The sequence below is a fragment of the Bombyx mandarina genome, chromosome 05 (assembly GCF_030267445.1).
Source record: "Bombyx mandarina strain Sakado chromosome 05, ASM3026744v2".
Classification (NCBI taxonomy): Eukaryota; Metazoa; Arthropoda; class Insecta; order Lepidoptera; family Bombycidae; genus Bombyx; species Bombyx mandarina.
In genome coordinates this window covers 11514850-11531357 of record NC_143212.1, presented here as the reverse complement: position 1 = coordinate 11531357, position 16508 = coordinate 11514850, and the positions used below count along the sequence as shown (strand labels likewise).

General features: G+C 40.8%; 1 protein-coding gene across 1 annotated transcript; it reads left to right on the top strand.

The window, feature by feature from the left end:
* Positions 1-4968: 4968 nt before the first annotated feature.
* On the top strand, positions 4969-11897 carry LOC114252184 (uncharacterized). The gene is made up of 5 exons (XM_089727465.1): positions 4969-5098; positions 6684-6815; positions 7522-7738; positions 10134-10323; positions 11744-11897. The coding sequence occupies exons 1-5, from the start codon at positions 4969-4971 to the stop codon at positions 11864-11866; spliced, it is 792 nt and encodes a 263-aa protein (XP_089583591.1). The 3' UTR covers positions 11867-11897.
* The last annotated feature ends 4611 nt before the right edge of the window (positions 11898-16508 follow it).

The window sequence follows — 16508 nt, the reverse complement described above, 5'->3', positions numbered from 1 at the left end:
CGTGGCAAACCCAATTTTAAATAAAATATAACAATTACTAAGTTAATTTTGTTTTTTTTTCGAATCTAATGTGAACATAAATACAAGGTATTATTCGGAAGAGTTTCGTGTCTGTATATACGTGGGTGGATAAACTGTTTACCAAAGAAAAACTAACCAGCTATAATGGGATAGAAAGCACACTTGGAGAGATAGAAGATATTAACAACAGAACCTACACCATTTAATTAATTACGTGCGCAGACTTTTGTTTGCTTCGTAAGAACTGCTTATGTTTTTCGTTTCGAAAACATACCATAATTAATAATTAATTGCGTTACATTTTCGTTCTATATATTTTAGTTTATTGAATAAACTTAGGTGAAATCCTTTTGTGACGGACTATTGATGCTGAATAATGTTTTTAATCAATAGGACCCTCAGACACAGCCCACTGAGTTTCTCGCCGGATCTTCTCAGTGGGTCGCGTTTCCGATCCGGTGGTAGATTTTGCGAAGCACGGCTCTTGCTAGGGTTCGTGTTAGCAACTCGTCAGGTTTGAGCCCCGTGAGCTCACCTACTAGTTAAGGTTCCGCTGATATAGCCTCTCAAGGCTATCAGCTTAGTTAGGAAAAAGAAAATCAATAGGGCATAAAATATAACTATTTATTTATTGCTTAGATGGGTGGACGAGCTCACAGCCCACCTAGTGTTAAGTAGTTACTGGAGCCCATAGACATCTACAACGTAAATGCGCCACCCACCTTGAGATAAGTTCTAAGGTCTCAGTATAGTTACAACGGCTGCCTCACCCTTCAAACCGAAACGCATTATTGCTTCACGGCAGATATAGGCAGGGTGGTGGTACCTACCCGCGCGGACTCACAAGAGGTCCTATCACCAGTAAAGTCATAAAGTATGTATAAAGTATATATAACAGCTTTATAATATGTATTTAACGTATGGATTCCAGTGTTATGAAGACCATACAATTATATTTTTTGGGAATTTTCTGTTTTTTGATAATTAAAGTTCTATTTCTTATCTAACACGATCACTTTTTAAACTGGAAATAACTTAGCAAACTGAAAACTGACGATTGCAAAAATTACTTCTCATATTTGTAACTGTTTATTGTAATACCTATTTGTAACTGCTTTATCAGTCGATTTTGAAATATTCGCATCATTTCGTAAATTGCTCATTTCTAAGTCACATAACAAATGTTTACTTTATATTAGTAACGTAATTGGTTGCTACCGCAGATCTTAAAGGAGCCCTCAAAGGGACGTCGAATGATACGTATATTGTATATATTAGCGAGAGTTGTGCGCATCCACGCAGGAATCTATGAAATCCCTCAACCCGCATGACCCCAAGCTTTATGGCTTGAATAATGAATGCCTCACGACCTCGCTATATTGCCCTGTTTTCGTTTTTAATTTTCCATTACTTACCTGAATAAATTATGACAGAGAAATGAACGAGACAGCGTATTACGTTGTATTGATTATTAACAATGAAATTTCGTTTTGTTATCTTCATATATTTTTTTCGTATGTAATCTCATCAGATGAAGTCTTGACTGAGCTGTAATTCTATATCACTCTCACATCATATTATTTCATTAACTATTAAAAATAATTATATACGAAAATTGAAATTACAATTAACAACATTTTCATGTCAAGAAATAATTCTTGGTAGCTTGCCACTAACGATTTAATATTTCTTATAAATTGCTTTGTTGTCTTAAACAAAGGTTTTCGTTGCGACATCCGAAATATTACTAAGGTGATTTACTGAATCGAAATGTGAGAGAATTAAGGAATAATGAAGACAGCCCCACCTCGACAGGAAGCCATTCCTCCGTCGCACGTCGTTCCGGTGCGACGATATCCGGTGCAGCTCAATTTCCTGAGTTGTGGAATTCTCGCCAAGTTTTTATTTGCTCCCTTGATTTAGCGTCCAGGTTGTTTCATCTCTATGCAAAACCGTTTACAGCATATTAGGTAGTTTTAAAACGATTTACTAAGTTCTACATGATTGTGAAGGATGACTGGAAATTTTAAGGATTATTAGGTATTAATGGCTCGTTAGATACAAGATTAGCTTTAGACGCCTCAAACTGAAATGTATATATTTTGCAAAGTTAATTTTGTTGTACTAAAAAGCTTAATTGAACCTTTATACATAAGTAAAATGAACTTAAATCACAAACATGTTGGTTAGAACGCAATGAATATCCTAGATTTAGTAATTATCTTAGTCGCCATAATCGGTATGTCACGGATCAAACCCATTTTTTTTTTTTTTTTTTTTTTCGGGTAGAGGGCCGAACCTCCTACGAGGTCCCCGCGCAAAAGGGGCGCGCGGGGCATGTGAGACTCAACGATCTGCATGGTGTTGTGAGCAGACCGCGGGCCCAAGGATTTTAGGACCCACCCACTAAACGACTCCCCTGCACTCTTACACCCGACGTCCGATACCCTCGGAGATCAGAACCCGGATGAGGTAGGGGGGCTACCGCGGTCAACACTACAACCAGACGGCGCGGCTCACCCCAAGGACGCCCGGCCGACGGAGCCTTCGAGTCGAATCGAAGGCTCTGAAACGTCGGCCGTCTCGGTACGGCAGCCCGTCGGGCCGCCCAGACGGTGCCGCTGGTGTCCCGGAATACCCCGCTGGACCAGAACCAGCCTGCCGGGTCGGGACGCGATACACCGTCGATCGGTCGCTCTATTCACTCCACGGCAGCGCGCTAGAGTGCTGGTAGCGCGCCGCGCGGCCTCACCCCCTCAGGTCGCCCCTTGACCTTCACCGGGGGGAGGCCGCTACCTACAGGGGCCGGGACGTACGGGCGTATTCCCGCCTCCGGCCCCCGGCTCGACGGCGACGGATCGGTGCGGAAAGGGAAGAGCTCTCCCTCTCTCGCTCCGCCGCCTCCTTCTGCGAGATGGTGGACTCGCAGAAGTCGAGCATCGCCTTCCAGGACGCGTCGCTGCCGAGCATCATAGCCACGACGCGCGGCAGCGAGAGGTCCTCTCCTATGACCGCGACGAGGGCGGCGCGTTGCTCGTCGAATCCAGAGCAACGCGCCAATGTATGTTCCGCTGTGTCTTCCTCGTCGCGGTCCGCGCAGTGGTGGCACTGCGCCGTCGGTTCCCTTCCGGCTATCTTATGCAAGTACCGGCCAAAACAACCGTGGCCGGTAAGCATTTGCGTCAGCCGGAAGGTGAGGCATCCGCGGTCGCGGCCCACCCAGTCCGCGAGGACCGGACGGACCGCCTCGACGGTACGGAGGCCGGCCGACGGGTCCGCCAAGCGGCGAGACCACGCCTCCAGCACGGACCGCCGAGAGTGGAGCCTCCGCGCTCGAACTACACCTTCGCTGGGGCGCCCTTCCCCCCTAGAGCGGAGGTCGCTACGCCACCTGTAATCGGCAGCGAGCGCCTCCGCCTCCAGGTCCCAGGGTGGCGCCCCGGCGAGCAAGCACGCCGCCTCGAAGGAGACGGTGCGGTATCCTCGGATCGCCCTGACCGCAATCGCGCACTGCGGACGTCGCAGCGCCGCGACGTTCTTGCGGGTCAGGGCGTGGCACCATATGGAAGCGCCGTATAGTGCCATCAATCGCACCACCCCCATGTAGAGGCGGCGCGCCACCTGATCGGGACCCCCGACGTTTGGAAGCAGCCGGCTCAGAGAGCCGGCCGTCGCCATCAGTCGAGGGCCCAACTTCTCAAAGTGAGCGCGGAAGTTCCACCGACTATCCAATTCGAGGCCGAGGTACCGAAGACCGGTCACCCCGACCCCGACGCGGACGCCTCCGATCACGAGGTGGGCACCCAGAGGCGGCGCTCGTCCCGGCCCGTGAAAAAGCAGGGCCTGTGTTTTGTCGAGCGCCACCTCGAGCCCCAACCGTCGGATCCTAGTGACGACGTGTGCCACGCCTGCGCACGCCAGACGGGCAGACTCCCGGTAGTCCCTCCCCGGAGCCACGACCAACGTGTCGTCGGCGTAACAAATTACGCTCAACCCGGGGAGGGGACCCCGTACGACGCCCCGCAGGACCCAGTCGTAGCTGATGTTCCACAGCAGGGGGCCCAGGACAGACCCCTGCGGAACACCGCGCTCGACCGGAAAGCGGTACATCGCCCCACCGTATCCGATGCACTGGATCGACCTGCCCTCGAGGTAGGAGCCGATCAGTCGGCGGAGGTATGCGGGGACACCGTGATACTCCAGCGCCCCCGCGATCACCGACCAGGGCAGGGTGTTGAAGGCGTTCCTTACATCTAAGGATAACGCCATCGCCACCCCGCCCCGGGATACGGCTTCATCAGAGAGGGCCCGCACGCGCAGAATTGCGTCGATAGTCGAGCGGCCCTCTCTGAAGCCGTATTGCTCCGCCGAAAGATCGGGACCCGTCTCGGTCAGGTGCCGGACGATGCGGGCCGCGACGATCCTCTCGAGCATCTTGCCCGCTTCGTCCAGCAACACGATGGGGCGATAGCCCGCGGGTGAGTCCGCGGGGCGCCCGTCCTTCCGCAGAAGGACCAGTCTGCCCGTCTTCCATTTCGACGGGAACCGTCCCGACTCGAGGCACGCTTCGAAAAGCCCCCCGAGCCGGTCCCCTAGGGCCTCGAAGGTCAAGCTCCAGACCCGGCCGTGAACGCCGTCAGGGCCGGGGGCCGCGTCCTTCGCTCTCATTCTGGACACGGCCGACGGATCAAACCCTAACTTACACTTTTTTCTGTTCAGCAGTGAGCCGGTTTGATATTTCAGCCAATTTCGGCGATTTAAGAAAATTTAGATACTCTTTCGTAATCTTTCAATTATTTTAATATTATTGTGACATTGAAATTTTTTTGTATGCCAATTGTCAAAGCAAAAATAAACAGTCAACGTTTTTTCGTAAAGTTATATTTTAATCGTAATTTAACTGAGTTCCAATTTTTCTCTCCAAGATAATTATTTACACAAATTAAAATGCCTTGGGGGTGGGAATGCCGAGCAAAACACATTAAACAACTACCATCGAAGCCTACAGAGCGTCGCCGAACAAGTCACTCAACTAAATCTCCCGCACCTAATCACTATGAATTACCTCAGATATTCTGTAAGCAATTTTATATATAAAGACTACGGATTTCCGAACGGTAACATATTAAGCATACTACAAATAATAGTTAACATATTAACTTATTAACCAAAGACGTAACATACTGAATTGCCATGAAATATTTGAAGACCAGGAATGACGCTCGCGGTTCTATTATCTGTGGTCCTTCCGATCACTACTGCTATGCTACGATGGAGTGATAGGTAGGCAATCAAATAGGAATCACCAAAGCCCTTACTTTGATTATTTGATCATATATCCTTTTAGTATCTATTTATAACAATAAATCACAGCATTCATAATCATGCAACTAAGCTAACACTTTGTGAAAAGTATAATTATATATTAACGAAAATTTATCCATTATATCTAATTAAAATTTAATAGTAATAAAAAATGAAAGAGCCAAATATCTGATAAAGAATTAAATTAAAGGACATCGGGCACCTTTGTATGGGACACTTACCTACAGCGAACAAAAATGAAATTAGGTCTGGTGGATAGGCAATTGAATCTAGTTTACAATGGTATAGGTCCCATATCTGTGAGCCGTGGGAATAAGGAGAAACTGGACATTAAAAAAATAAATTTTTTTTTACTTTTTTGTGCAATAATTCAAGAGGAAAAAAGGAATAAAAAAAACATGTTTTTCTCTTTACTTTTATTCTGCCGCATCCAAATCTACAAGAGTTTCGTCTAAAAACGCCGCAGGTGCGTGAAATTCTTCTTGATATATAGCCCAAGATAAAAAGTATACCACACTGGCGATGTGCGCGCAACTCCCTACAGTGCGGCGGCCGTGTATACAGGAACAGTAATACCCTTCGAGGCTTTGTCTTCCTTGCAATGCCGGATTTATTAGTATATATGTATAATAGCGTTTTGCTCTTATGTGACGAGACTGTATTCTGCCTCGTATTAATATTTTATTTTCTACCAACTCTCTGCGATGGTATAATTCCATTATATACACTCCGTTTGGCCGCATGTGTTCATGGCAATAAGATTTGGCCAATTTCAAATGGTATATTCCCAAGGTAAATAAAAATAGCTCCACTTATCGGATATCAGTCAGGTTGACTTTACGAAAATACCACGGAGTGATATTTTAACTTACTGAGCGGTCATATTTAGTAATTAGGACAAATAGTCAACTTAAAATATGAATTTCATTTTACTTTTATTTCCATTTTCCCATTGTTATGAATTAAAATAACCACATAATATTAAATATGATTGGAAGCACTATGATTTAAAAGTGTTTCGGTTTATGTTCGCGACTTTAAAAAAAGCGGGTAAAAAACGCCCAATGATCTTTAAGAAGTGTTTATGGTGGTGTTACTAGAATAAAAACATCATCTACATGCTATTAAATATGTTGTACATATATTATTATTCATAGTTGTGTCAATGCTTTGGACTTCATAAATTACCACTCGGGTGACAATCTAAACCTAAAGAGAATATTGGCTGAAAAGGTAGTGCCAAAATTGTCCATTCAACATTCAAATGTCTGACCATTAATTAGCTCAAATAAATAACACTTGCCACATTGTTATTTTAAAGTTTTGATGTATTTCAGGCCGTAAAGGTTTCTCGAAAGTAAAACGTGCACCAGCCTTTACATTTGGTCACTTAACAAAATCTAATCTCACCAAACCAGTCACCACACCGTACGCCCCGATGTTCGACATTCAAGGACTTGGGAGACAAGGTACTTTTAACTTTTATAATGGATTTAAACTGATCATTTGGTTGCTCAATTTTGGAGACAGTGACATCTTTAAGATGGTTTATTGTGTGGTAAGTTGAGTACACTGCATTCGTGCTTTCATTTTTCTGGCCATACCTTTTGGTACGTGTACGTCGTAAATATAAATTCATTTTGTATATCATATTCAATCAATTTCGTTCGCTTCTGACTTTCAAACTGCCCATCAACATTTGTCTTTCAACCTTGTTATATTATTAAAGAATGAAATTCTCGGGATCACGAACTCTTGATTAATAAATAACCCTCGCTATTGTACCACAGAATACGCATTGGATTTGCGGTCAAACTTAGTTTTTTCATTAAAGAAATTTGGGATTCTGGGTGTTAGCTGTACTGTGGTACTTTGACAAAAACCTATCATGGACCGCCAACAACAACTAGAGCAAGTTTTTTTACCATTGAATGAATTGCTTAAGATAACATAGAAGATTAAAATTCAAAATTTCACTTTTATTTCAGGAGAAAAAAATTGTTATACAAAAAAAATATACAAAAAATTTGTATATAATATAATAGATTAGTTTTAAAACAAGTAATATACTAATAAAGTCTTACAGCGAGAAACAATGACTTAAACCATCCAACTAATAACAAGATATTTTTTTGGATATTTCTTTGTGTATCATTATTTTTATTATTTGATTAGGTCCATACAAAATAACACATAGCGTTGTTTCGCCACAAGTCGCACCCGTAGAGGATCGAGTAAAAATACCAGGACCGGGCAGTTACGCCCCAAAATTTTCGATCCAATACAAACGACCACCTGCGTACAGCTTACGAGCACCGGCGAGACCCCAGTACGAACCCTGGGATCAGTGGACGCCGCCACCGAATATGTACTGTCCTCCTATACCTTACAAGTAAGTCTAAGTACAAGCTTACAGTTGCGTGGCCGTGTACATGGACAAACAGTTATCCACAGTCTGCAGACTTATCGTAAAATGTATGGACAATTTTTCGAACGGACGTATTGTATCCACAGCTTATAAGCCTATACACTACATACACGAGTAATAAATTTCACAAATTGAATATCATCCTTTGATATAATTTAGAGTGTATCCTTTACCTTCGTCAGATATACCTTGGGTCAATAGAGCCTGGCATTCTACATTATTTCAACTACCACCTTTCTACACAAAGGTTGTACGTATATTACGCACGTGCTTTAATTAACTTCGCACTCCGCCCAGGCCAAATCTAATAAATCTTTATAATGTATCTGTTGATACGCCAAAATTCAAGGTATTAATCCCAAGCGGAGTAATCAGATCAATTAAGCACCAGTAAGCTAGAATAGTGTTAAATTTATCAGACAAAATAATTGAATTAAGTTTCTATAACGGTTTATCTTCTCGTGTTTTTTAACAACTTATTGCTGAAAGGAAAAGAAGAAGATCTCGCGCCAATCGGAATTAAGGAGCTACTACTGGCTAAAGATATCACAAATATGTGTTACACGAATGTCTTTGGCCACCTTGTGATACAACTTGTGAATGTTTCAGTTGTATGGTAATAATTCAAATAGCTGTGCTATCTGTATATTGGAACACACGAGTGCTTGCAGAAATAAACAGGATACAAGTTTAGGCGATGTGCTGACTAGGCAAGTTTACGAATATAGTCTTGACAAGCTTATGTTTATTACATAATGATGCTCTGACTTCACCGTGAATGGGGTCCCTGAACGCGTGGTGACTGCATATTTGCCAAAGAACTACATAGTCTATTCCACGTGAATTGAACCCCAACATAGTTGCACAGCTGGATACAATAGCCACACCTTCTTTTTCTGGGCCGGGGGCCGAACCTCCTACGCACTCTCCCTGGGCGTGGGGTATGTGGGACTGGACGGACTGCAGATGCAGGGTGGTCAAAACCCGGATTGGGTAAAGGGGCTACCAGAGTCAACACTACAACCAAAGTCGCTTCTCACCCCAAGAACGTCCAGCCGACGTAGCGAATCGAAGGGTCTGGACGTCGGCCGTCTCGGTACAGCACTATGATAGGCCGCCCAACGATAGCCACGTCTGTCTACGCGGTTTTTTTATTGATAGGAGTGATAGCTAAAATGCCAACACTGGCTATTTCTACCAATAAGTAATAGTGAGGTTCAGTTGAAAGGTTCAATTAGGTAAGATAACTACTATCCCAGTGCACTTAATACTTCAAACTGGGCAATAGCATTCCTATACGATGTTCTGCAATCGCTTAACAGGAGGTGGGCCGTGAAATCCTTTAACAATGATCATTGATTAAAAAAAGTTTGAATTTTATTTATTTAGTTTCCATGACAATAGTTTTATTGTGATTAACCGTACTCGGAACGAATCGCAAACATTTATTTTGGTCGGTTGTACGAATAACAGATATAAATGCCGTATTTGCGTATTTATCAGTAACAGTTGCCATCTGTTCGACCAATTATTTACCATAACTATAATTTCGATAGTAATCTCTTCTCTAAAACTAACAAGCGGAACGGTTATGGAAATGATTTTATATTGAAAGACCAATAAAATTGATTTGTTCGCGGTCAAATGGCTGAATGATTTAATCGTACAAATTGTTTTCTTATCTAACATGAAATCTTTTTTCATTCGGACTAGGAGATATACTATTTACTGGTGGTAGAACTTCTTGTAAGTCCGCACGGGTAGGTACCACCAACCCGCCTATTCCTGCCGTGAAGCGGTAATGCGGTTCGGTTTTGAAGGGTAGGGCAGCCGTTGTAACTATACTGAGATCTTAGAACTTATATCTCAAGGTGGGTGGCGCATTTACGTTGTAGATGTCTATGTGCTCCAGTAACCACTTAACACAAGGTGGGTTGTGAGCTCGTCCATCAAAAAAAAACTAATTAATAGAAGCCTCAGAAAAAAATAGTCTTCAGATAAAGTCTAAATATGTGTATATCTTTCAGGAGAATGATCAGCAGCACTTTCTGTGTATTATACTAACGTACTACAACCGCCAACTGGCATTTACTGATGATGGGGCGTACTATAAGTCAGATGGTACCGTCTTTCTACAGGTTTCGGTCCTAAAGCAGTCATTCGTTTCGATTTGAAGGTTAAGACAGCCTTTATACAATATTGAACCTTCGGCCTCGTGCCTCTATGTTGGTGACGATATTCATGTTGTTATGTCTATGAACTTCAGGAAGCACGATAGCTTCAAGAACTAGGTACGCCGTGAAACGGTTTAGCTATATACGCAAAAAAAAACTATATAAAAAGCATTCTACTTTAATAGAAAATCTCCGGCGTACTCGCTTGGTTACACCCCGAGAGACTGTAAAACGCAAAATTTGCCCGGACCGGGAGAACACGATCCTAAGTTCGACTACGTAAAAAGGAACAAACCCGCATACTCATTTGGAGCGCCGTTCAAGTCTCTCGTACCACCGAAGACTCCAACACCGAACACCTACTGCGAGAAAAAGGTAATTAACTTACAGAATACGGGTAAGCTTTGAACGTAATTAAAGGCGCCGAGACGGTAAATAGAGTCGCGTTTAATATGCACGTGTATGCGTTTGCATAGGAAGTTACTTAATTTGCGTTAAACTGAGTGCATTTCGAAATTAACCTAGTAATGTTTTACGTAGTTTATCGTGCATATAGTTTACGTCCAATTACGTACGCGAAACAAAAGTGAAACTTTTTGTTAGTGCACAGACAGAAATAAAAGACAGATATACATTAATTTCTTTCGTAGAAAAATCTTGCACATAAAAATTGCATCGCACCCTACATCCATTGTAATGACGTTCTGCAATTTTTCATTACTATACAAAATTAATGTCACCTCCATTTAAAGAAAAGAGTCAAAACTATATTCCACATTGCGTATACGATAACATTGTTTTACTCTATTGCACAAAAGGGCCACATCAGTTGAGTTAATTCATTTCAAGTACTCAAAATCCATTAATCAATCACTTGACCGTTTGCATCTATCTATTATATATTCTCCCTAAAATGGAGTATATTTACATTTGTTTTATACTAATGTTTACCAAACAAAATGCGTAGACGACCGCTCCTGATCGGCATGATGCTAAGCGGAGCCTATAGACATTACAACGTGTATACTGCCTCTCGCCCCGTGACATGAAGTCTCAATTTCATTAGAATAACGGCTCCCTCACCCAAGGGCGGATCCAGCTTTAGCGCCAGGAGGGGGTCACATAGTCAAATTTAGATGCGTTCGTTCCCAGACGTTTGCCATTATACAAAGCTATTATATTAAATTAATTAAATATTGAAGGTATGTAGTTACATAAAATCTGTATGGTTACAAAATATATAAATAAAATCATTATATTCAATTAGTGGTCCACCTAAGTCCTGGAACCAGCTCAGGGGGTGGTCATGACCCCCATGACCCCCCCTGGATCCGCCATTGCCCTCACCCTTCATTAATCGTTTCGATAAGCACTTAACAACAAGTATCCTTTGACCTCGTATACATAATCAATGCGCTTATGTCACAAATGTGAGGAAGCGAATGACTATGTTATTTAATTTTATGATAGCTGTAGAAATAATTAAAGCAAATAATACGCTTATCTTACTTTTAAATTAATTATGAAGTCTATGTCCATAATTGGAGGTACGTGGGATAATGATTAAATTAATTAATAAACCTTTGAACCATCAAATTTCAACGTTCCTGGAATTGCTCTGTACCGAAATTTGTTTTGGGTTTTCTTGGAAGAAATTTAGTAATTAAAAATAATTTGAAACTATGCATTTAAACACTTGATCATTCATGTCTAATAGAGAACCTTTTTTGAGAACCTCTTACTAACAATTTGCTTTAATTGATAATAACGCTCATTTTACTTCATATTTTTTCAGTTTATGGTGAATAAGCCAAATATACCTGCCCCGTCATTTGGAATACGTCACAGTCCTTTTCTGGGTCAACAAGAAACTTACTTGAAATCGTCCAAACTAGATCTACAAACTGTAACATTTTAATGCATTAATTAGACATTAGTGAAGTTATTTGTAGACAATATTCCAATATACAATTTACCACCTTATTCAGTTGTTACTTTTTACTTTCTTTTCCTTGACTTTTCTATTCAACTTTTAAGACGGTTTTAATAGAAAAATGTATATAAGACCACACACACACACTAAAAGATCCTGAACGTTGTTAACAAGAAAAGCGTACTAACTTAGAGCAAAAAATATTTTAAACAGATATTGTAATCAATTAGCTATCGTTTTTCAAAAATCCAATACCATTTTTCCGCTAGGTTTTTTCGTTTGACGTAATTGAGATCAATTTCGGACCATCGAACCCTATAATGTTGGTTAGACGAACCTTATTGACATTCTATAGCCGAGACCCTAAATATAATCTTGGGTTTCTTAATACATATATTTGTGTACCAACATATTATTAGTTATACGAATAAAATCCACGGTCACACTAAGTTGAAGGACACACAAAACGGAAAAAGTCGGTCGCGAAACTGATTTGTATTCAGTGCTCTTGTGGCCATCCGACTACGGTGACTTAAACATTCGACCCTCCCATACTTTAGAGTCACTTAAAAGTTTCCCTTTTCCCGTGCACTTCTTTCGCATTGTTGTCAACTCGATCTGAGCTACAATAAAGAAATGCACAATTTAAAAACCCAACGGCCTTTTGTTTTACTTATTCAGTCCGATTCTTAACGAAATTCATAATGAGTCCATTATTTTTTCTTTAACTTGGCATTATTTAAGACAATAAGAGTCCAATTTGTAGATCTCATTTAAAATGAAGACGACAAGAACGGAAGTCCCATTGACAAACAACTGGGATCAGAGAGTACAAACGTTGCTAGTCAAACACATCTGGCTGGAAATGGCCATGGCTCCGAGCTCCGCATACTGTTGGTTTTCGATGATTAGGTTTACGTTGCCCAAGTGATAGCTCCTACCCGTTCCTTATTTGAATAGCAAAGTCAAACAAAGAGAGGACTAGACTTATCCTATTCGAAATCCACGGGTTGGCCATTAACGAAATCCGCTGTTCGAAGGCTCATGTTACTACTATGCAGATGCTTGCGCTCCCGCACTCAAATCGCCGTACCCAAATTTTAGTGTTTAGTTACAATTATGCTTAAGGCCATAAAATGTGAATTATTTTAACATCGTTTATGCATAAAACAAGCTAACTTTCTGAACTGTAATGACAATTTTATTTTGTCTACAAATTAATTATTATAATAGGACATGGGCGCGTTTACAGACATGAAATTTCATTAATGTGTTCTGCTCATTAGTAGTAATAGTAGCATGCATATCGTATAATTATTATTTAAGTAAAGTATTACTGGTAAAATACCATTAGTCTTTACTAAGGCCCTCTATAAGTATATACACACTATAAGTATACACGGAAAAAAAATTAGCTCGTTCAAAATGGTCATTGACTTTAATTTAAGCCTTTAAGCTCTAGATTGAAACAGGTATAATTTGACTAATTTCGACAGTGTGATTCTTTAAAAAAGTTAAGGAGTCCAAATTATCATGGCGTTTAGAGTGCGCCATACTCGTACCTCGTACCCTAGATCGGGATCAAACAAGGGGTAATCTTCTGATGAAGTCTCTAATGCAGTCAGAAACGTTTATTGGTTATACACCAAGGACCTAATGCTGAATCTTACTGAAATGAACCTTTTCGATACTAGAACATGATGCCGTTAGGGTCTTAACTATCTCTTCAAGAAAATCTTCAGTGACTTGATCGCTTCATGGCTTGCACATCGCACCAAACTATCACTAAAGCCGTATAACGCCCGCGTATCCTACTGATCAATTGAATTTATTAAAAAGATGCACTATAGAAAAAAGCCAATAAATAGTATATTACCAAGATCCTCCAATTAATACCTTATTTTGTTTTTATAAATTATTGGTTAAGTAGTGTCCAGCAGCATATCTTAAGTCGCCTTATAAATTACACATTTTTCCTAGAACCATTTTTTTCTCTCGTACAGGATTCCTTCTTTTACTGCTTACACCGTTTTTTCTCAAAAATTTCAAATTGGCTTCACGCCTTCTTTGTGTAATACTATGACTGCAACTGAGTTATCATGATCGCCCCACTCAATTTTAAAATCACAAGAATATTAGCAAAAGATTGGCGCGAATCTCAAAGAAAACACAGACCAAAAGTCTTCTACTTCAGTATAAGCCTCGAGACCAATGCGATATCTATTAAACTTCCATCAGATCTATAAGCATGACAAAACTAGTTACCATTAATTGAACATTAATACGAACGCCCTCGGGTTAGCGTAAATGGCGTGAAATTAAACCGGCGCCGGCGCTTCTGGAGTATATAATCACCACCGCTATCCCAAGCCCCATTCACACTTAGTATTTCCATTATATCTATTTGCTGAAACAATGAACATGCGACAAGAGTTCTTGAATTTCATTATCAAAAGAGCATCTCATTCTATTCAATTGAGATGCGCTGAACAGGTATGTACTAGATTAAAATTTAGGGACCCTGTGTTGTTGAATTAGTGTATGTTAATAACATTACATGTCTTACCTACTTCACTAAGACATCAATAGACTTCATTAAAGTTATTGTCAATGTGCATAGGCATGCCAAATTTTCACCTAATTCCTGTGATTGAATTGGTTATTGTCTCAATTTCAGATAGAAGAATAGAAACAATAAAAAAGCATAAATCAACAATTACTTTATCATTTACACAAATTAGATTTTTTTAGCAATTTTAATCGGAATAAAATTGCCAATTAAGCAGAGTAAATTTTGTAAATAACAATCCTCAGCAAATTATATTTCTTTTTACAAAACATATTTTGTTTTGACGTTTTATGTTTATAAATTGAACTGGAAGTCATTTATCTAAATGGCACATTCCCATTCAACTTCATCGTGTCTCAATAATAAACGTAAAATTATATCAATCATTGTATTATTTATAGGCAATATCCTATTCATTTGTATGGTAATTAATCTTCTTCGACATTTAGCGACAAGGGTTTTCTGATGACAAAGGAGTGGCCGTTCCGACAGTAAAGGGGTCATTTGAGCTTTGTTAGCTAAAAGAACAAGAGGATCCGATGTCTTTGTTTAGTTTTGAAATATTATCCGATTTATCAACAAGAAAGCGAACGGATTTTTTATTTTTAAATAATTTTGTATATAAAAGAAATTTGACAGAATTAATTCTGACGATAGCCCGGATAGATCTACTTCTTTTATGAACTACAGTGACCACATAACATCAGATGGGCCGTGAGCCGTCTAAGCAATAAAAATATCTGATTTTTAGAACAAGAAAACATTTTTAATGTCAGTTAATTCCGAAAGATTATCATCGTTTGCTTTTGAATTCACTGTCATTTCCGCCCGTTATTTTCACAATTTCGATAACGTACCCAAAACCTTTTCATAGGGCAGGAAATTGAATGTTTACAAAATATAGTTCGCAACGGTGAACGTGTCGTGCCATATTTCATTTTGTAAATTCTGTCGTCCACGTAATAAAATGTACGTTGCCGCTTTATTAATCTATTACAGTATTTTCTCGCGGAGAGCGCAATCGTAGCGTAATACTATTTGTCAAGCGTTCATAGGCTTATTCTGCACGAGGGAGAGCTCAACAACCTATTTGCATTTCTCATTTTCGCCCCTCTTCTTACACTCCCTCGAGTACAATTTTCACTCCACGCCACACGACAATGTTTTTAGGGTTCCATCTAAACTGATAGTCTTATTTGAGAACTAATTTTACCTAAGCTCTTTATATGCGAAGTTTGAACGATATGCATTAAATTAAATTGTGTGAACGTTTTTTCTAGAATCTACTCAAAGTATTTTATTTAATCGAACTCACTGTACAATCTTCATTATTTTCATAATGTTTGTCAATCTATTTATATACATATATAAAAATGAATTGCTGTTCGTTAGTCTCGCTAAAACTCGAGAACGGCTGGACCGATTTGGCTAATTTCGGTCTTAAATTATATGTGGAAGTCCAGAGATTTTTTTTTTTTTTTTTTCCTCCTACCTATGCTGATAGCCTTGAGAGGCTATTTCAGCTTCGCCCTAACGTTAGTAGGTGAGCTCGCGGGGCTCAACCGGAGAGTTGCTAACACTGACCCTAGCAAGAGCAGTGCTTCGCAGAATCTACCACCGGATCGGAAACGCGACCCACTGAGAAGATCCGGCGAGAAACTCAGTGGGCTGTGTCTATGGGTTAGTTCGCTCGTCGAACCCTTCGTCGCAAGCGACGGGTTCGACGAGGACGGTGACCGGTGCTTGTGGTGCCTAAAAACACCGTTAATGGATCAGGAGGATCCGTAATGACGTGCTTTGGGCGACGTCGACGGTTTACCATTCGGTCTACTGGGTCGGGTATGTAATTTCCAGCGGCTACGATGAGAGGGTTCTCATGTCGTGCCGCCTTCTCAAAATGGCGCAGCGATGCCGACTGTAGATACTTACTAAGGGAGTCGAGCTCCAGGTCGTCGTGGAGATCCACATTCCTAAGGAACCAAGGCGCTCCGACGGCTATCCTGCAGAATCGTGATTGAATAACCTGAAGGGATTTCAAGTTGGTGCGGGCTGCGTGAG

Bases quoted from the DNA above. Each gene is read 5' to 3' on its own strand.
- LOC114252184 (XM_089727465.1), top strand. From the start codon at position 4,969: ATGCCTTGGGGGTGGGAATGCCGAGCAAAACACATTAAACAACTACCA. The intron at 7,739-10,133 runs GTAAGTCTAAGT...CTACTTTAATAG, and splicing joins TGTCCTCCTATACCTTACAA to AAAATCTCCGGCGTACTCGC. The intron at 10,324-11,743 runs GTAATTAACTTA...ATATTTTTTCAG, and splicing joins ACACCTACTGCGAGAAAAAG to TTTATGGTGAATAAGCCAAA.